We start from the raw sequence: 20,493 nt of genomic DNA on the forward strand, positions 1-20,493 counted from the left end.
ATGCACAATAAATTGTATTGTGCACTTTCTCTTTTCTCCCTTGTGAAAATGAAAATTTTATGGCTAAAGTAACATTTTTGTGTTAAAAAGTAAAATTTTCATTTTTTCCTTACACATTGCTTTGGTTCCTGTGACGCACCTAAAGGGTTAATAAACTTCTTGGATGTGGTTTTGAGCAGTGTGAGGGGTGCAGTTTTTAGAATGGGGTCACTTTTGGGTATTTTCTGTCACCTCGGCCTCTCAAAGTCACTTCAAATGTGATGTGGTCCCTAAAAAAAATATTTTGTAAATTTTGTTGGAAAAATTAGAAATTGCTGATGAACTTTGACCCCTTCTAACTTCCTAACGAAAAAAAAATGTCTTTCGAAAATTGCGCTGATGTAAAGTAGACAAGTGGGAAATGTTATTTAGTAACTATTTTGTGTGACATATCTCTCAGATTTATGGGCATAAATTTTCAAAGTTTGAAAATTGCGAAATTTTCCAAATTTTCGCACAATTTCCTAAATTTTCACAAATAAACGCAAAAAGTATCGGCCTAAATTTACCACTGACATGAAGTACAATATGTCACGAAAAAACAATGTCAGAATCGCCAGGATCCGTTGAAGCGTTCCAGAGTCATAACCTGTCAAAGTGACACTGGTCAGAATTGCAAAAAATGGCCCGGTCATTAGGGTGTTTTAGTGGCCGGGGGTGAAGGGGTTAAATGTTGCCAAGCAAGAACAGAGTTTAAGTTCCCCTTTAAGGGTTATTTCATACATTCATGACTTGTTTGGAGTCTATCCCTCCTGTGCATAATCACAATTATTCCTCAATAGCTGAACTGGGAAGAGTTGTTTAACCCCTTTATGACATCCACTGTACATGTACAGCGCTGCGAGAGGTGCATTTCCGCAAACCGCTGTAAATGTAAGATGGTACGATCGCGGCAACTCACGTCCAGCGCTGGTGAAATCATGAGTGGGTGTTCGTTATGTTTTATAGCTAACTCTCTTTTTGTATACTCTGCTTTAACGCCCACGATTGCGGACGTATAACCCCTCTGATGCCGCTGTCAATAGTGACAGCGACATTAATCGGCATAGCAGAGGGAGGGAGCTTCCTTCCATCTCCGATCCCAATTGCGGTCACGTTGTGCAGATGAACTCCATGGTGACCCCAGGCCGAATAATGGCCGTGGGGTCACCCAGGTACTCAAGTCTGTAACCTGTTTCCTGCCAGTGTCAGTCACTGGTCTGATTTCCTGAATGTAAAAGTATAGCAGAACATTAGATCCGCGATCGGGTCAAGGAAGGATGATAGTCCATCCTGGGACTAGGCAAAAAAAAAATAAATTTAAATATTGTTAAAATATTTACAAAAATCCCCCACAAAGAAATGAAAAAATAAAAAACTAGAGCAATAAATACATATATTTATGTAGAAAAACAAATATAAACAAAAAAGTGTACATATTTTGTATCGCCGCTTTCAGAACGGTATGACTCACTCTATGAAACTCACACTTGTTAACCCCTTCAGTAAACACCATAAAAAAATGGCAAAAAACTATGCTTTTTCATCATACCGCCCCCAAAAAAGTGTAATAAAACGCAATCAAAACTTTGCATGTAAATAAAAATGGTATCGCTGTAAATGTCATCTTGTCCTGCAAAAAATAAGCCCTTACTCGGCTCTGTTCGCAGAAAAATAAAAAGGCTGTAGCGCTTTTGGGTATATAGATGCAAAAACAATTATTTTTTTCTATCAAATTTTTTGTGTAAAAGCGGTAAAAACTTAAAAAAATGACATAAATGAAGAATATCGCTATCTTATTAAAGGGAACCAACCAGCAGGATTTTCACATATACAGTACAGGCAGTGGCATACTGATGCTAGGGTGCGGATTCAAATCATACCTTTTTACAGTGAGTACCCAATTTCTTCTCTTCCCTATCACTTCATTGGAGGACATAGGAAACTGTGGGACTTCCCACCCTTGGGGACTACTTGGGAAGAAAAGTACAAAAACATGGAAGAGCATAGGTGAGATTCTCAGGTCGGAAACTGGCCACTGCAATTTGCAAAATCTTAGGCCCAAGCCTACCAAGCCAAAATGTAAGAAGGTGTGTACTGCGCAGAACTTGGAAAGGGTAATTATGATAACCAGGAGAACAGCCTAGGGTGCTGATAAATAGGGACCTGAAGAAGAATGGTTTAAGGGGAAGCAGGCACCGGTCAAGAGGGTCGGAACCTTGGATAAGAGGCTCTGTGTGTGCCTTGCACAATATGCAATCAAGATAGCGGATCCAGACCAAAAGGCCATTAAGATGACTCTCCGGACCACAAAAAAGGAATCTGGGTAACTAAGGAAGCTATCCTAGACAGATGGGGGTGCTGAGACTCGCTCTCACGAGGAACAATATATCTTAGAAAATGGTCAGGAGGACGAGAAGAAGAATGGAACGAGAGGAGGCTATCTCAGTCAGGAAGAGAAAAGAGCAAACCACCTTAGGAGAAGAGCGGAAACTGGACTCAAGGTCCTCTTGTTCCGGTGAAGGTCAGGAAGGAGGGAAGGCCAGACAGGGTTACTAGACCTGAGATTCTCCCCTCGAAGAAATCATTACTGGATAAAGCTTTCTGTAAAGCAAGAATGGAAGAACAACGCTGCCACTAGGCCAAAATTACGTGGCTGGGGAGAGACTATATAAATGAAATCTCTTGGATGAAGTGGAGTCAGCGATGGAATTCCAGGAAGAAGAGTAGAGTGCTTTTGTACTGAGTGGGGAGGGGGGACTCTTGATCATGTGCATTGAAAGAGCATGCTCCAGACAACTAGGTACTGGAACGGAAAAGGAGACAACTTCTACCTGAAGAACATCAAACTCAAAGAGAAGTTTACTCTGAGAGGCAAAGAAAAGCTATCTGAGCAAGCCTGAACCTTATGAGATACAGAAAAGGATGGTTAAGATCCCTTTGGCGTAAAAAGAAGGCTACGGCGGAGATTGGATCCTCTGAAGTACACAGGGGAATCGGTTAAGCCGAAGTGAACTCCATGAGCTGACAGAATCTTGGATTTTTCGGAAGTTTAGAAAAAAAGGCATTTTCAAGTCTGCTGAGAGGAAGAAGCCTGTGGGTTCCATGGAAGTTATCCAGAGGATAGCAGAGATTCCAACCTGGAGGATGTTGGGGGGCACCCTGGTATGTGAGCTTGAGATCCAGAGCAGTACCGTCCTACCATTAGACCGTGAAAATGTCTAAAAAATAAACCTGAGGAACTGGAGTATGGCTATGCCAATATGGAGGGAAAAAAACCCCCATACAACTCCCAGTAGCATTGTCCATGGTTGGATCTGAACCCAGGACCCAAGTGCTGCAAGGCAATCAAGTTGCCATTGTTGAGAAAGAAATAGGATAACGCTAGAAGGCGGAAGATGAGAGAGAAACAACCGGCAAGTCTTCGCAGCTTGCATATAGAAGACAGTCATCAGACGTCCAGAACATTGTCTACCGGGTGGCTGGAAGTCACTGTTTCCATCTTCCCTTCCTGCACGTCGGGCTCTGGAAGGCAAGTGGGCAAAAGATGGTGGCAAAGACCAACCTCCAGAAACCCCCAAACGCTCCTGATTTGATTGTGTCCCACTAGCAGACTGAAGAGGCAACAGTAGTAACACGACTCCACACTATCCTTTCGGTCTCTGGGTGGGAGGGCCTCCATTGGCAGCAGCAGCATACACCCATGGTTTCCAGTGACCTCCAATGAAGCAGTAGGAAAACGTATGTCTGTCTGCACACAGACTTCTGCCAAGGAGTGATCAGTTTGGTACATAATAGACTAGTATTTAATTGTGGATTTCTCTGTTGTGTTGCTAGCATTCAGCTCGATCTGTGGAGGAGACTGTCTCACTCTCGAAAGAAATTATTAGAAATTGCCCATATCATCATCAGCAATACATGTCTGCAGCCCATCCTGGACCACAGGTAAATGGAGCACCTTTGTACCTTTCTCCTGCCATCATGCCTTGATTGTGACCCAATATCAATCTGAGTATCTTTTGATCATTTTTTTTTCTTTCAGAGCAGAAAATATACAACCTTTTGTAGAGGAATTTCTACAAATATTAACAAATATACTTCCCGAGAGGAGGTAAGGGCATATCTAGCGTAAAAGGTTATTGTGATACTACAATGAGCAAAGCAAAAAGATGTACTGAATATATGTGTAAGACAGCTGTGCTCTCTGAACCCCCGATTGGTTACAAACAACGACCCATGCTTAGAATAGCCTATCCATACGAGCCTGGGACTCTTGGCATTCTCAGATGTTTTAGCCTTGAGATAGAGATAGATATATATCTCTATGTATGCCAATTAAAACAACTCTTCACAGCTCAGTCAATTTAAAAATAATAAAAGTATGACTCTCAGATTCTCCATTTTCAATAAATGACATTGACTGAGTTGTGAGGAGTGCTTTCCATTAGTAAGGGGTGTTTTAGGGGTTTAGGGAGATACATATGGCTATTTGATTTCTTTTTACTACTTGTTCAGGAAGTAGGAGTATAAAATCTATATTTTGGCCGCTTTATTTTCGTGTACTACGATGGTCAGTTGTGGTGGCCATTGTTGTGCCCCAGCCGTTATGACAAAACATTTGTACATTACTGTGTAGGTAAAGGATATTGAACTCATTGGGTGAGCCTCCTTCTTCTTTCTAAACATTTAGATAATGAGATTGCTCTCTATTGACCATGACATCAAGGGGTTTGTTCAGATCCTGGATCAGACTTGTTCAGACTTTACTGTTTACACCCGTTGCAGGTTCAGCGTCTACTATATAGAGGTCGTTTCCTGCCCAGTTAGTCTTCCAGGGTTTCCTGAGGAAGGCTAGTAAGTGGGTCATGCTTTACATTGTAGACCATAGAGAGTATGTGGAAGGCAGATCCATCATAAGATCCTTTATGACTTAACTGTTGCACCAGAACGTATGTGCGGAAAAAAAATAAATTGGATATATGGAATAATTCTCCAAGTTACAAACGATCTTTAAATTTCCTATTACTGTTCACATCTAATGATTATGTGCCTGATATGCAGGTTTTTGTGTGACTACGATGAGCTGTTTCCAGTAGCGGATGACATCCATTTGTTGCAACAAGTCTCCCCTTCTCTGTATCCTTCATGTATTCTCACAGTGGTAGAAAACTGTGCATGCTCTTTCTTTCCAAGTTGCCCTTAACTTTTTATCAGTGATGAAACGCGCACCAGGTATTTGTTGAATGGTGTCCAGAGTGCAGGGGCAGAATCTCGGAGACCCAGGCAGCAATCTGTACCACCAGCTCGGACTACCCCTGATGGAAGCGTAGAAGGGGCATCTGCAAGCAGCCAACAAAACTCCCATTACTCAGAAGAACCAGAAGTGAGCATGCTGACTTTCATACATTTATGTATTGTTTGAATCAAAACTTTAAGTAAAACCTATATTGGCCAATTTTTTATTTTTTTTTTACCATTTTCCATATTGCAATGTACTGTATATTTAAAAAAAAAAAAAAAAAAAAAAAAATCCTGCAAAATAATTTTAAGCCTTAAGGGTGGGTGCACATTATCACACATTATCAGGATTAGCAACCTTTTGGACACAATGTATTTAAAAAAAAATAAATAAAACTACCATTGGAATCCAAAAAAGTATTAAATAAAAATATGGAACCCTATGTGGTTGTAATAATTTAAAGTGATAGAGGGGATGCATTCCCTTCAAAATAATAAATATATTTTTTTCCCCTCAGTGTGCAGGTGCTACAGCTTCTAAATCTCTTACCGGTGTTGAGCTGGACTCTCTAGTGTCACAGGTGAAAGATTTGCTTCCAGAATTGGGTGAAGGCTTTATCTTAAGATGTCTTGAAGAATATGGACACAATCCTGAAATTGTCATCAACCACCTGCTGGAGGAAAACTTGTCACCACGTCTGCTGGAATTGGATCGTTCCATGCCCAGGTACTAGATTTCCTTGAAATTAAACAGAACTGTCATATCGTTTGCTTTTTGGCTTTACATAAGGGATGGCCAAAGGGGTGGTCTGACTGTTGGGGAAGTTGGTCACTGCCAGGTCAATCGTGCATGTTGACCATTGAATCACATCTATGACTGATCCAATCCAAATTGCAGTGGGGGGTTTAAAGGGGTATTCCCAAGAAAGTGAATTATCCCCAAGACATAGGAAAACGGATAACTTACTGATGGCCGGTGTCTAAATAAAGCCCTGGAACCCAGTTCTGCAAAGTCGGACCTTGAATGGAGGGAAGGTGCGGATGAGGTTGACTCTGCTCAATTTATCTGCTGGAGAAAGACTAGTATATCGCTCCATTATCTCCAGTAGTCCCCTTGATAATGAATGGAGCAAAGGTAGAACATGCGCAGAACCATGTTCTTGGGATTCCTGGTGATCTAACCGCTGGGAAATCCCACTGATCAGCTAACTACCCCTTATCTGATGGAAAGGGGATCATTTACTTTCTTAGAATAACCCTTTAAATTCTTTATATTTCATTATACGCTCTAGATACTGTATGTGTTTAACTTTTTAGACCGGTGCAGGTAAATCCATGTCCCCTTGTAACCTCGCGGTCAAATATTTTTGCGGATGACGAATTTGATGTTTTCAGTCGAGATGCCGTGGATACTTCAAGGATTTGGAAAGGAAGAAGGTAGAGAATTATTATTTGTAATTTTTCCGGCTAATTCTCATGCTTGTATAGCAACCGTATTTTCTTGTTCAGAAAACAGCTCTGCCATGTGCCTTGTGACCCCCAACTACCAGCATTATAAATAATCTGTTTTACTGAGTGGCACTTTCTATTGCATATACCATATTTTTCAGTTTATAAGACGCACTGGTATAAGACTCAACCCAAATTCAGAGCAAAAAAAGGTGGAAAAAAATGGGGTCTGTCTTATAATCTGCTCTTGTCTTACCGGAGGGGGCAGCATCAGTGGTGGAGCGGAGTCACAGGAGGCAGGGGCGGTGGATGTCCCAGAAACTGTAGGCTGTGCTGCGGCAGCTGTGCTGGTGCTGGGTCAGCCGTCCTGGGGCTTGGGCTGCGGCGGTGGGCGGTGAGGCCTTCAAAGAAATGGCACCTGGAGTCAGCACAGATTGAGCTCTCGGTTCAGTGGCAAGTGCCACCTCCGGGCGCCATTTTCCTTAAGTCCGCTCCTGGGAGATCAGTGGGCCGGAGGCGACGCATGCGCAGATGAAAGCATCAGCCGAGAGCTCCATCTGTGCACGTGCCGACTCTGGGTGGCATTATTTGAAGTCCTCACCGCCTGACCCACAGCGCCAGTCAAGCCTCCGGAGTCCCCGCACAGCTGCCCCAGCACCGGCCGCCGCAGATCCCGCACAGCCGCCCTAGCACCGGCCGCCGCAGATCCCGCACAGCCGCCCCAGCACCATCCGCCGCAGATCCCGCACAGCCGCCCCAGCTATGTCCGCCGCAGATTCCGCACAGCCGCCCCAGCACCGGCCGCCGCAGATCCCGCACAGCCGCCCCAGCTACGTTCGCCGCAGATTTCGCACAGCCGCCCCAGCTCCGTCCGCCGCATATCCCGCACAGCCACCCCAGCACCGGCCGCCGCAGATCCCGCCTCTGCAGGATTCCCCCGGCCTCTTGCGATCCCTCTCCACCATCCCGGTAAGCTACTTTCAGATTATAAGACACACTCCTCACTTTCTTCCCAAATTTTTGGAAGGAAAAATGCGTCTTATAATCCAAAAAATACGGTATGTAAATTCAGATCTAATAGAATTGTTGCCTACAGAGGATTTTTATCCAGTCCGTCCAGAGTTTGATTAGTCGTGTTTTTTTTTTTTTTTTTTGTGTAAATAGTCAATTTATAAATTATATATTACAAAAAATTACTGCAAAAAGCAACCTTTTATTTTGGGTGGAAAGTTTCTGGAATATATCTCTTATCTACCTACAAGCACTAGAAATCTTTTTGCTTTGTGCAGGAAACAAGAAACAGCAGCTCAGATATTATCAGATAAGAGTGTTATAGTTTCACAGAAAGAGCGCTATGCCAGCTATAGCATAGTCTCTGAAGAACACCCTGTGGATGCTGACTATGATGATGAGTATGATGACACGTATGATGGAAACCAGGTTGGAGCAAATGATGCAGACTCTGATGACGAACTCATTAGCCGCAGGTCAGTGTATATGCCCTTTCCATATGTTTTCTTCTATTTGACACCACTTTCTGTACACTAGTATTATACTATATATTCAGTCTCCCTCCATAACAACAATCTATTCATACTTTTCTGCATATATTCTACCTTAGGCCTTTTACTATTCCTCGAGTTCTTATGTCTCGAGAGCGAAATGATGCAGAAGAAGAGTTTGAAGAGGAAGAAGCTGAAGAGGAAACTGTTAGGGTATTTAGAAATACATGACTCTTACTATATGCATAATATAATGATGGAATATCTGCAATACGGACGTTTTGCCTCCTATAAATAGGAGCTCTGTACTGTAGATCCATATCTGAATTCTAATAGAGGACTTCATTTTACTCATTCTGTATGTTGTAACTATGTAACCAGCACCCTGTTTTCCCACAGCCTGATCACTTTGTCCAGGACCCCGCAGTACTGAGAGAACGGGCTGAGGCAAGAAGAGCAAGCTACTTGGCAAAGCGAGGGTAAGTGATACAGCGGCATATGCCTGAGAATCATACAGTACATCGAATTAGCCATAATCAGAATGTTATTCCAGTTTCTGTACATACTGAATTAATCATGTTTGCGATTTTTATTTATTTATTTTTTTTTTAATTAAAGTGGGACTGATTTTTAGCTATTACTTCCCTAATGATGACCTCCTACGGCTTTCTTGAAATTGCATTGCCACTGTATCTGTCCACCACTAGTTCTAATGCTGTCACGGAGCATGATCAGATGCACTTAATGGCCCTATCTTATAAAACATCTGACAGCCGGCTTGTACTGTAGCTCAGCCATGCTATACATTTGCACCTTGTAACCATCCAATGAATAAAAAACAGATGCATTAATGACTCTCTAATAAAGCGTCCGCCAGACACTCTCACAGCATATTCATTACTCTGACCGCTTCGTTGTAGCACAACTCAGCTATTTTATGCTCCGTTTTGCTATGTATGCAGGGGAGAGCATGACTATGTTCTGAGGATCTCTTTGAAGCACCCTTGAAATGTGGAGTTTGTAATTAGTAATGAATATTAGTCAAATAGTGGGGTCACATTCACTATATTCAAAAGTAGCAATAGTCACCTCATCCATATAAATAAATGCTCATGTTGAGATTTATCTAGAAACACTTGGGAGAGCAGAGGGTGGGGCCTGCAGCACTGCGAAGAAGCAGTGTGCTTGTAGGAAATTTTAGTTTTAGTATATGAGAATAGGACCACCTATTCAGGTCTGTGAAGCTGTATGCACAGAGCTGAAAGATTTAAAGACACAGGTACAAGAAAGAAACCTTTGTTGGGCTTGTGCAGTATGTATGTGTATATATATGTGTGTATATGTGTATATATATATAATATTACACACACACACACACACCCATACCCTTCACCACCTTGTCATGTACGTCAAAAGTAGGATCCTTTCCTTTGATGTCAGTTGGCACGCCGAGCCCACATCCTTCTATGGACATGATGGCTGATTAAATCAGCCATCATGTGCCTCTATCAGCCACGAGTAGATCGTGTTCTGCCTGCAGAAGTTAACCTGTTGAATGGCACTGTCAATCTCTGGGGAGTGCATCATTCTTCCTGCTCATCGTTACACCCGTGACGTGATCGCGGTGCGCTGATGGGTGACCATGTAAACACCGGCCTGGAGAGATGGTAATTTTTGCTAAACATAGCAGCGTTGTAACATTGCTATGTGTAGCACAAGCCAGCGGACGATCTCTGCTTCATATCACCAAAGGGGGCTAATAAATACAGTAAATCATGAGGAAAAACGTTTTTAAAAATATGAAGAAAAAAGTTTAAATCACCCCCCTTTTTGGCCCTATTTAAAAAAAAATGCACATATTGGTTAACGCTGAGTTTAAAAAGCCTGCTCTATTAAAATACAAAATAATCGATCTGTAAACAGAACTAAAAAAAATAAAAACACCATAACTAAAATTTTCGAACCCTCCACAACATTGCAATAAGAGACTATCAAAACATCGTATTTACCCCAAAATGGTATCAGTAAATACATCAGCTCAGTGTGCAAAGCAATAAGTCATCATACAGCCCCAGATCCCTAAAAATGAAAACATTTATGGGTCTTGGAAAATGGCAACACAAGCGAAAACATTTTGGGGGTTTTTTTTTTCTTTAATTTCCGAATTTGTTTTCACCACTTGAATCGGGAAAAAAACAAAAACCCCTATATGTGTTTGATATCTGAGTACTAATTACTGACCTGGAGAATCATATTGCCAAGGCACTTTTAATGTATCATGAATATTGTAAATAAAAAAACCTGCTTTCTTTGTCGCTCCTAATTGGGAGACCCAGACAATTGGGTGTATAGCTACTGCCTCCGGAGGCCACACAAAGCACTACACTTAAAAGTGTAAAGCCCCTCCCCTTCTGCCTATACACCCCCCGTGGGATCACGGGCTCCTCAGTTTTCATGCTTTGTGCGAAGGAGGTCAGACATCCACGCATAGCTCCACTGTTTAGTCAGCAGCAGCTGCTGACTATGTCGGATGGAAGAAAAGAGGGCCCATACTAGGGCCCCCAGCATGCTCCCTTCTCACCCCACTTTTGTCGGCGGTGTTTGTTAAGGTTGAGGTACCCATTGCGGGTACGGAGGCTGGAGCCCACATGCTGCTTCCTTCCCCATCCCCCTTAGGGCTCTGGGTGAAGTGGGATTTTACCGGTCTCCAGGCACTGAGACCGTGCTCCATCCACAGCCGCTGGGGAATCTGCTGGATATGGAGCTGAGTATCGTCAGGGACATGGCCCTGCTACGTCAAGGTACTCTGTGTCCCCGTACAGACCGCGCGCAGACACACTGCAGCATTGCTGGGTGTGTTAGTGCGCCGGGGACAACAGCGCTGCGCGCTTGTGCCACTACTCACTACAGCTCTGCTGAGTGAGTTAATGTATTGGGAACTGCCGCGCCGGCCGCTGCTGTCAGTTTACGCTGCGGCGCGGCTGGGACTTGTGGTGCGCCGGGGACTTCCGCGCTGGCCGTGCATATATGACGGCCGCGCTTATTACTCGAGTCCCCGGCTTTTGCGGCCTAGTTTCGCTTCGTTCCCGCCCCCAGGCCTGCCAGTCAGGGGAAGGGCGGGACGCTGTACAGAACATCAGCGCAGAGGGCTGGAGTCTACTTTACATACTCCAGCCCTCACACTGGACACAGTGGGACGCCAGTTTCCCGCACTTTGTCTGAGGCACGCCCACGGTCCGCCCCTCTTCACAGAACGCCGGCAGCCATTCCTGTGTGCAGTCTGAGCTGGAGAGGGGAGACAAGTTCTGGGAGACCCAGACACGGGATTCTGGCGACCACACACCCGCGTTTGCGCGGGCGGTAAGCGGCACCTCTGGTGTTGTCCCCACTAGTAACGAAGTGTACATTTGTGTTTTTATGCTTGCATGCTATACATTGCACTGTACGGTCGCTGTTGATTCTTGGCTATATACCCTCCTAGATTACTCAGAGGAGACAACAGCATGTCATCCGCAAAAAGCAAGGGTGCCAAGGCACAGGCTTTCTATGCTGCTTGTACTGCATGTGAGGCTACTCTACCGGCAGGTTCCACTGACCCCCATTGTGTGCAGTGCTCGGCCCCTGTGGCACTTGCTCGGCCGGGGCCTCTGCTAGAGGTGACCCAGGGAGAACCACCTGTGAATACTGTCCAGGTGACGGGGACGGAGTTTGCAGTTTTTGCGGATAGATTGTTTGTGACTATGACTAAAATTCTAGAAACTTTGCAGTCTAGACCAGTAACTCAGACCATGGGCACTGTTGAATCATTGCTCCCTGGTCCCCCTCAGTTGGAACAGCTCCGGGCTCCGGGGGTGTCCCATGCATCCCAGGGTGAAGGCTCTGACACGGACGACAGTCCCAGACAGCCTAAGCGAGCTCCCTATGAGCGGCCCTCGACTTCATCACACTGGTCAGGGTCCCAGCAGGAGGACTCTCTGTATGATGAGGCGGAGGTAGCTGATCAGGATTCTGATCCTGAGACCGCTCTCAATCTGGATACTCCTGATGGTGACGCCATAGTGAATGATCTTATAGCGTCCATCAATAGAATGTTGGATATTTCTCCCCCAGCTCCTCCAGTGGAGGAGTCAGCTTCACAGCAGGAGAAATTCCATTTCAGGTATCCCAAGCGTAAATTAAGTACTTTTCTGGACCACTCTGACTTTAGAGAGTCAGTCCAGAAACACCACGCTTACCCAGATAAGCGTTTCTCCAAACGGCTTAAGGATACACGTTATCCCTTTCCCCCTGACGTGGTCAAGGGCTGGACCCAGTGTCCCAAGGTGGATCCTCCAATCTCCAGGCTTGCGGCTAGATCCATAGTTGCAGTGGAAGATGGGGCTGCACTTAAAGATGCCACTGACAGACAGATGGAGCTCTGGTTGAAATCCATCTATGAAGCTATCGGCGCGTCGTTTGCTCCAGCATTCGCAGCCGTATGGGCACTCCAAGCTATTTCAGCTGGTCTTACACAGATTGACACGGTCACACGTACATCTGTTCCGCAGGTGGCATCCTTAACCTCTCAAATGTCTGCATTTGCGTCTTACGCGATTAATGCTGTCCTGGACTCTACGAGCCGTACGGCAGTGGCGTCCGCCAACTCCGTGGTTTTACGCAGAGCCTTGTGGTTAAGGGAATGGAAGGCAGATTCTGCTTCCAAAAAGTGCTTAACCAGTTTGCCATTTTCTGGTGACCGACTGTTTGGTGAGCGTTTGGATGAAATCATTAAACAGTCCAAGGGTAAGGATTCATCCTTACCTCAGCCCAGACAAAACAAACCCCAACAGAGGAGGGGACAGTCGGGGTTTCGGTCCTTTCGAGGCTCGGGCAGGTCCCGATTCTCCTCGTCCAAAAGGACTCAAAAGGATCAGAGGAGCTCAGATTCTTGGCGGGCTCAGTCACGCCCAAAAAAGACAGCCGGAAGACCCGCTACCAAGGCGGCTTCCTCATGACTTTCGGCCTCCTCTCTCCGCATCCTCGGTCGGTGGCAGGCTCTCCCGCTTTGGCGACATTTGGCTGCCACAGGTCAAAGACCGTTGGGTGAGAGACATTCTGTCTCACGGGTACAGGATAGAGTTCAGTTCTCGTCCTCCAACTCGATTCTTCAGAACTTCTCCACCTCCCGACCGAGCCGATGCTCTTCTGCAAGCGGTGTGCACTCTAAAGGCAGAAGGAGTGGTGACCCCTGTTCCTCTTCAGGAGCAAGGTCACGGTTTTTACTCCAATTTGTTTGTGGTGCCAAAAAAGGACGGGTCTTTCCGTCCCGTTCTGGATCTAAAACTGCTCAACAAGCACGTGAAAACCAGGCGGTTCCGGATGGAATCCCTCCGCTCCGTCATCGCCTCAATGTCTCAAGGAGATTTCCTGGCATCAATAGACATCAAGGATGCTTATCTCCACGTGCCGATTGCTCCAGAGCATCAGCGTTTTCTACGCTTCGTTATAGGAGACGAACACCTTCAGTTCGTAGCTCTGCCTTTCGGGCTGGCGACAGCCCCACGGGTCTTCACCAAGGTCATGGCAGCAGTAGTAGCAGTCCTGCACTCTCAAGGTCACTCTGTGATCCCGTATTTGGACGATCTACTGGTCAAGGCACCCTCTCAAGAGGCATGCCAACACAGCCTGAACGTTGCGCTGGAGACTCTCCAGAGTTTCGGGTGGATCATCAACTTTTCAAAGTCAAATCTGACCCCGACCCAATCACTAACATATCTTGGCATGGAGTTTCATACTCTCTCAGCGATAGTGAAGCTTCCGCTGGACAAACAGCGTTCACTACAGACAGGGGTGCAATCTCTCCTTCAAGGCCAGTCACACCCCTTGAGACGCCTCATGCACTTCCTAGGGAAGATGGTAGCAACAATGGAGGCAGTCCCTTTCGCGCAGTTTCATCTGCGTCCACTACAATGGGACATTCTCCGCCAATGGGACGGGAAGTCGACGTCCCTCGACAGGAACGTCTCCCTTTCTCAGGCGGCCAAGGAATCTCTTCGGTGGTGGCTTCTTCCCACTTCATTATCAAAAGGAAAGTCCTTTCTACCCCCATCCTGGGCGGTGGTTACGACAGACGCGAGTCTTTCAGGGTGGGGAGCAGTTTTTCTCCACCACAGGGCTCAAGGTACGTGGACTTAGCAAGAGTCCACCCTTCAGATCAATGTTCTGGAAATCAGACCAGTGTATCTTGCCCTACAAGCCTTCCAGCAGTGGCTGGAAGGCAAGCAGATCCGAATTCAGTCGGACAACTCCACAACGGTGGCATACATCAACCACCAAGGAGGAACACGCAGTCGGCAAGCCTTCCAGGAAGTCCGGCGGATTCTGACGTGGGTGGAAGACATGGCATCCACCATATCCGCAGTTCACATCCCAGGCGTGGAAAACTGGGAAGCAGACTTCCTCAGTCGCCAGGGTATGGACGTAGGGGAATGGTCTCTTCACCCGGACGTGTTTCAGGAGATCTGTCGCCGCTTGGGGATGCCGGACGTCGACCTAATGGCGTCCCGGCACAACAACAAGGTCCCGGCTTTCATGGCACGGTCTCACGATTACCGAGCTCTGGCGGCGGACGCCTTAGTTCAAGATTGGTCGCGGTTCCGGCTACCTTATGTGTTTCCACCTCTGGCACTGTTGCCCAGAGTGCTGCGCAAGATCAGGTCCGACTGCCGCCGCGCCATCCTCGTCGCTCCAGACTGGCCGAGGAGGTCGTGGTACCCGGATCTGTGGCACCTCACGGTAGGCCAACCGTGGGCACTACCAGACCGACCAGACTTGTTGTCCCAAGGGCCGTTTTTCCATCAGAATTCTGCGGCCCTGAACCTGACTGTGTGGCCATTGAGTCCTGGATCCTAGCGTCTTCAGGATTATCTCAAGAGGTCATTGCCACCATGAGACAGGCTAGAAAACCATCCTCCGCCAAGATCTACCACAGGACGTGGAAGATATTCTTATCTTGGTGCTCTGCTCAGGGAGTTTCTCCCTGGCCATTTACATTGCCTACTCTTCTTTCTTTCCTGCAATCAGGTTTGGATAAAGGTTTGTCGCTCGGCTCCCTTAAAGGACAAGTCTCAGCGCTATCTGTATTTTTTCAGAAACGCCTAGCACGACTTCCTCAGGTACGCACGTTCCTGCAAGGGGTTTGTCATATCGTCCCTCCTTACAAGCGGCCGTTAGAGCCCTGGGATCTGAACAGGGTTCTAATTGCTCTCCAGAAGCCGCCTTTCGAGCCTATGAGGGATGTTTCCCTTTCTCGCCTTTCACAGAAAGTGGCCTTTCTAGTAGCGGTCACGTCTCTTCGGAGAGTGTCCGAGCTAGCAGCGCTGTCATGCAAATCTCCCTTTCTGGTGTTTCACCAGGACAAGGTGGTTCTGCGCCCGATTCCGGAGTTTCTCCCTAAGGTGGTATCCCCCTTTCATCTCAATCAGGATATCGTCTTGCCTTCTTTGTGTCCTCATCCAGTTCATCAATGTGAGAAGGATTTGCATTTGTTGGATCTGGTGAGAGCACTCAGAATCTACATTTCCCGCACGGCGCCTCTGCGCCGCTCGGATGCACTCTTTATCCTTGTCGCTGGTCAGCGTAAAGGGTCGCAAGCTTCCAAATCCACCCTGGCTCGGTGGATCAAGGAACCAATTCTTGAAGCCTACCGTTCTGCTGGGATTCCGGTTCCCTCAGGGCTGAAGGCCCATTCTACCAGAGCCGTGGGTGCGTCCTGGGCATTACGGCACCAGGCTACAGCTCAGCAGGTGTGCCAGGCGGCTACCTGGTCGAGTCTGCACACTTTTACCAAGCATTATCAGGTGCATACCTACGCTTCGGCGGACGCCAGCCTAGGTAGACAAGTCCTTCAGGCGGCGGTTGCCCACCTGTAGGAAAGGGCTGTTTTTTCGGCCCTATCACGAGGTGTTATTTTACCCACCCAGGGACTGCTTTTGGACGTCCCAATTGTCTGGGTCTCCCAATTAGGAGCGACAAAGAAGAAGGGAATTTTGTTTACTTACCGTAAATTCCTTTTCTTCTAGCTCCAATTGGGAGACCCAGCACCCGCCCTGTTTTCTTAGGGATTTTTGTTTTTTCGGGTACACATGTTGTTCATGTTGAATGGTTTCAGTTCTCCGATGTTTCTTCGGATCGAATTTGTTTTTAAACCAGTTATTGGCTTTCCTCCTTCTTGCTTTTGCACTAAAACTGAGGAGCCCGTGATCCCACGGGGGGTGTATAGGCAGAAGGGGAGGGGCTTTACACTTTTAAGTGTAGTGCTTTGTGTGGCCTCCGGAGGCAGTAGCTATACACCCAATTGTCTGGGTCTCCCAATTGGAGCTAGAAGAAAAGGAATTTACGGTAAGTAAACAAAATTCCCTTCTTCCTGTGCATCACATGATAAAATGAATGGTGTCATTCAAAAATTATAACTCGTCCCTTAAAAAAACTAGGCCTCGTGTGGCTATATTGACGGAAAAATAATAAAGTTATGGCTCTCGGAATAAGGGAAAGAAACAACGAAAACAGAAAATTGCAAGGTAGTAAAGGGGTTAATAATTAAATGTAAAAAAATATCATTGGGGGAATAATCTTTTAAGGCGTTTTAGTCCTATTAGGACATATGGATATACTAGAAGGGAGTCCCTTGCTTCTAATCACTATTACCAGAACAGCAACTTTTTTTTTTTTTACCCATATATATATATAACATTACACACAGTTCCTCTTGACTGAGTGTCGTGTAATGCTAGGTTCTACTTGCAGTTGCCTAAATTGTGTGGGTGCACAGATTGTCATCAGCTCACCATTGGGCTAGCTGCATATGAAAGGGTGCCGTTCTGTTGAGGTCACTTAACCCCTTAACAACTGCAGGCAGTAATATTACATCCTAGCGGTCAAAGTGTGACTGCCCGCGGTCTGTTGCTGGCAGCTTGCCGCAATTGGCGCACATCTCAGCTGATTTTCACAGCTGAGATATGTGCCTGCTAGGCACGAGCAGAATAGTTATCTGCTCGTGCCGTTTAACCCCTTAAATGGTGCTGTCAATATGTGACAGCGTCATTAGAACGGCATTGGCGGTAAACATTTACTTACCGCCCGATACCGGAAGTCACGTGACGTGATCATGTGACTTCCGGTGGTTGTCATGGTAGCACAGGGTCATGTGAGGACTCCTGTAACTCACATGAATTACTTTTGGTTTCACTCAGCCGGAGCTGAGTGAGGCAGAAAATTAGCATATCTGTTGTTTACAGCTGTCATCAGCAGATAGGGCAGAGCGATCGGATTGTTGATCGATATAGCCCCCTAGGGGGACTAGTAAAGTAAAAAAAAAAAAAAAGTTTTAAGAAAAAAAAAAAACAAAAACCTAAAAGTTCAAATCATCCCCCTTTCGCCCCATTGAAAATTAAAGGGTTAAATATATATATATATATATATAATATGTATGTACACACATTTGGTATCGCCGCGTTCAGAAATGCCCGATCTATCAAAATATAAAATCAATTAATCTGATCAGTAAACGGCGTAGCAGCAAAAAAATTCCAAACTCCAAAATTGTGTTTTGGTCACCACAAATTTTGCGCTAAATGCAATAACAAGCGATCAAAACGTAGCATCTGCGCAAAAATAGTACCATTTAAAACGTCAGCTCGAGACGCCAAAAATAAGCAGTCACTGAGCCATAGATCCCAAAAAATGAGAACGCTACGGGTCACGGAATATGGCGTAAAACTTGCGCCACTTTTTTCGGACAAACTTCCGATTATTTATTTATTTTTATTTTTTTTAACCTCTTATATAAAAGTAAACCTATACATGTTTGGTATAAAATATCTCAAAAACAATAGTTCTATCGCACTTTTTTGCAATTATTCCGTATTTGGATTTTTTTTTTCCGTTTTTCAGTACACTATATGGTAAACCTTATGGTTTCATTTAAAAGTACAGCTCATTCCGCAAAAATGAGCCCTCACATGACCATATTGACTGAAAAAATAAGTTACGTCTCTCGGAAGAAGAATGGTGAAAAAAAACTGAAAGCGAAAAATTGGCCGGTCGTGAAGGGGTTAAAGAGGTTGTGCGTAGTGATGAGTGAGCACTACCATGCTCGGGTGCTCGGTACTTGTAATGAGCAGTTGGATGCTCGGATGTGCACGACTCGAGTATCCACACTGATGGCTTGTATAGAGCGCTGTTCACACATGCAGATACACAGTCACAAGCACGCAGCCTATTAAGTGACGCCCATACTATTAGATAAGGCGGGCTGCCAAGCCGTATCCCACCTGTGTACCATGCAGGGACAGAAACTCTAAAATGCAAGGCCTAACAGAAAGGGGCCTGGCTGTATCCTGTACAAAAAATATGAGGCTTTAGTTGGTATTTATGGCTATAAAACGGAAGCCTACAACCCTCGTCAGAGGAACCTCATGCTTGTAGGACACTACACAAAATAGAAAAAAAGCAACAAAAAGAGGAATAAATATCCTCCAAAAATTATGTATTACTTACAGCAAAGATGGGCTGCAGTGTATACATCACTCAGGCCAAAAACTAATACTCTACCAGGATACAGCTAAACCCCCACTAAGTGGAGGCATCGCAGGTGCAGGAGGAGCAAATCACACACACACACACACACACACACACACACACACACACACACACACACACACACACTTCCATGAGTTTCCCGTGACAAGGGTTGTAGGCTTCTGTTTTATGGCCATAAATACCAACTAAAGCCTCATATTTTTTTTATTTTTTTTTTGTGCGGGATACAGCCAGGCTCCTTTCTGTTAGGCCTCACATTTTAGAGTTTCTGTCCCTGCATGGTACACGGGTGGGATACGGCTTGGCAGCCCGCCTGATCTAAAAGTATGGGCATTACTTAATAGGCTGCGGGCTTGTGACTGTGTATCTGCATGTGTGTAATCAGCGCTCTAGGCAAGCCATCAGTGTGCAGTTTTATCATAGCAATCGCCCCCTCCATTCTATAGAAGTGTGTGTGTGTGTGTGTGTGTGTGTGTGTGTGTGTGTGTGTGTGTGTGTGTGAGATTTGCTCCTCCTGCACCTGCGATGCCTCCACTTAGTGGGGGTTTAGCTGTATCCTGGTAGAGTATTAGTTTTTGGCCTGGGCAATGTACACACTGCAGCCCATCTTTTCTTTAAGTAACACATTATAGGATCCAATTTAAGTAGCGTGTTCTCTCCACAAAGCTCTTCACAGTGTGGAACCCCCCAACATCTCCACCATCTCTGCAAATGCCCTTCGACGAACATCCACACTAATCCAAACCTCCCCACTCTCGGCTCCAAGACTTCTCCCGAACTGCACCAATCTTCAGGACTGCTCTACCAGAAAAAACTAAGCCGATGCCCAACTTACACAGCTTCAGACGTGCCCTAAAAACACATCATGGTCTATTACCCTCCCTAATCAAAGTCAATTAATATATAGCTCCTCCAGTATTTATCAGAACATAATTCTCCATCACACTGCACCGCAGCCAAAAGCATTACAGAGATTGGCTAGTGACTGGCTCACGCAGCTTTTATCTATCCCCCATTTTTTAGAGATGGCTGGACCGTCATTGTAGATAAGCACTTGTACCTTGTGTTGCTCCCACCTCGCCTCATTGTAGATTGTAAGCTCTTATGAGCGGGGTTGTCTTTATTTTTGCTCTAATTATTGTATCTTCTATAACTGTTGCTTATGAATGTGTTTTTTTTTTTTTTTTTTTTTTTAATCCAACAGCATCCGACATGATAACAGTACAGCCATTAGTGGCACAACCAGGGGCCAGGGACAGAGCCGGGAAACTGTACAAGAGCGTAGAAAGAAAGAAGCCAGCAAAGGAGCCCGAGCAAATCACAACCGGAGGGCCATGGCTGATCGGAAGAGGAATAAAGGGATGATACCCTCCTAATATTGCATTTTTATAAGGACTGCTTCTTAGTTACAGACTATTATTGCCTTTTAGCAATAAATCCTTTACATTTTGCACATACTGTGTCTAAGATTTCATTATGGGTAATGTTTGCCTCGTTCTAGGTCAGTGATGGCGAACCTATGGCACGCGTGCCACCAGGGGCACGCTGAGCCCATTCTGGTGGCACGCGTGCGGTCGCCCGATTCTGCAGTTTTGATCTGCTAGTGCAGTGGCGCCGGCAGATCAAATCTGTGTTGGAGCGGAGGAGACATTTCTCCTCCGCTCTGACACTCCTCCTCTCCCAGGCTGCAGGTGTGTTGCCTAGGAGA

At 45.7% G+C, this 20,493-nt stretch overlaps 1 protein-coding gene across 1 annotated transcript in view; it reads left to right on the forward strand.

Annotated features, from left to right (window-relative positions):
- ASCC2 (activating signal cointegrator 1 complex subunit 2) overlaps positions 1–20,238 on the forward strand; it is an 83,252-nt gene extending 63,014 nt beyond the window's left edge. The window contains exons 10-19 of the mRNA XM_075319966.1: positions 3,856–3,963; positions 4,061–4,129; positions 5,080–5,154; positions 5,233–5,401; positions 5,775–5,983; positions 6,574–6,693; positions 7,995–8,192; positions 8,327–8,420; positions 8,607–8,686; positions 19,990–20,238. Coding sequence (XP_075176081.1) covers positions 3,856–3,963; positions 4,061–4,129; positions 5,080–5,154; positions 5,233–5,401; positions 5,775–5,983; positions 6,574–6,693; positions 7,995–8,192; positions 8,327–8,420; positions 8,607–8,686; positions 19,990–20,161 — 1,294 coding nt within the window. The 3' untranslated portion in view covers positions 20,162–20,238. The remainder of the gene's footprint in view (positions 1–3,855; positions 3,964–4,060; positions 4,130–5,079; positions 5,155–5,232; positions 5,402–5,774; positions 5,984–6,573; positions 6,694–7,994; positions 8,193–8,326; positions 8,421–8,606; positions 8,687–19,989) is intronic.
- The last annotated feature ends 255 nt before the right edge of the window (positions 20,239–20,493 follow it).

The sequence above is a fragment of the Anomaloglossus baeobatrachus genome, chromosome 1 (assembly GCF_048569485.1).
Source record: "Anomaloglossus baeobatrachus isolate aAnoBae1 chromosome 1, aAnoBae1.hap1, whole genome shotgun sequence".
Classification (NCBI taxonomy): Eukaryota; Metazoa; Chordata; class Amphibia; order Anura; family Aromobatidae; genus Anomaloglossus; species Anomaloglossus baeobatrachus.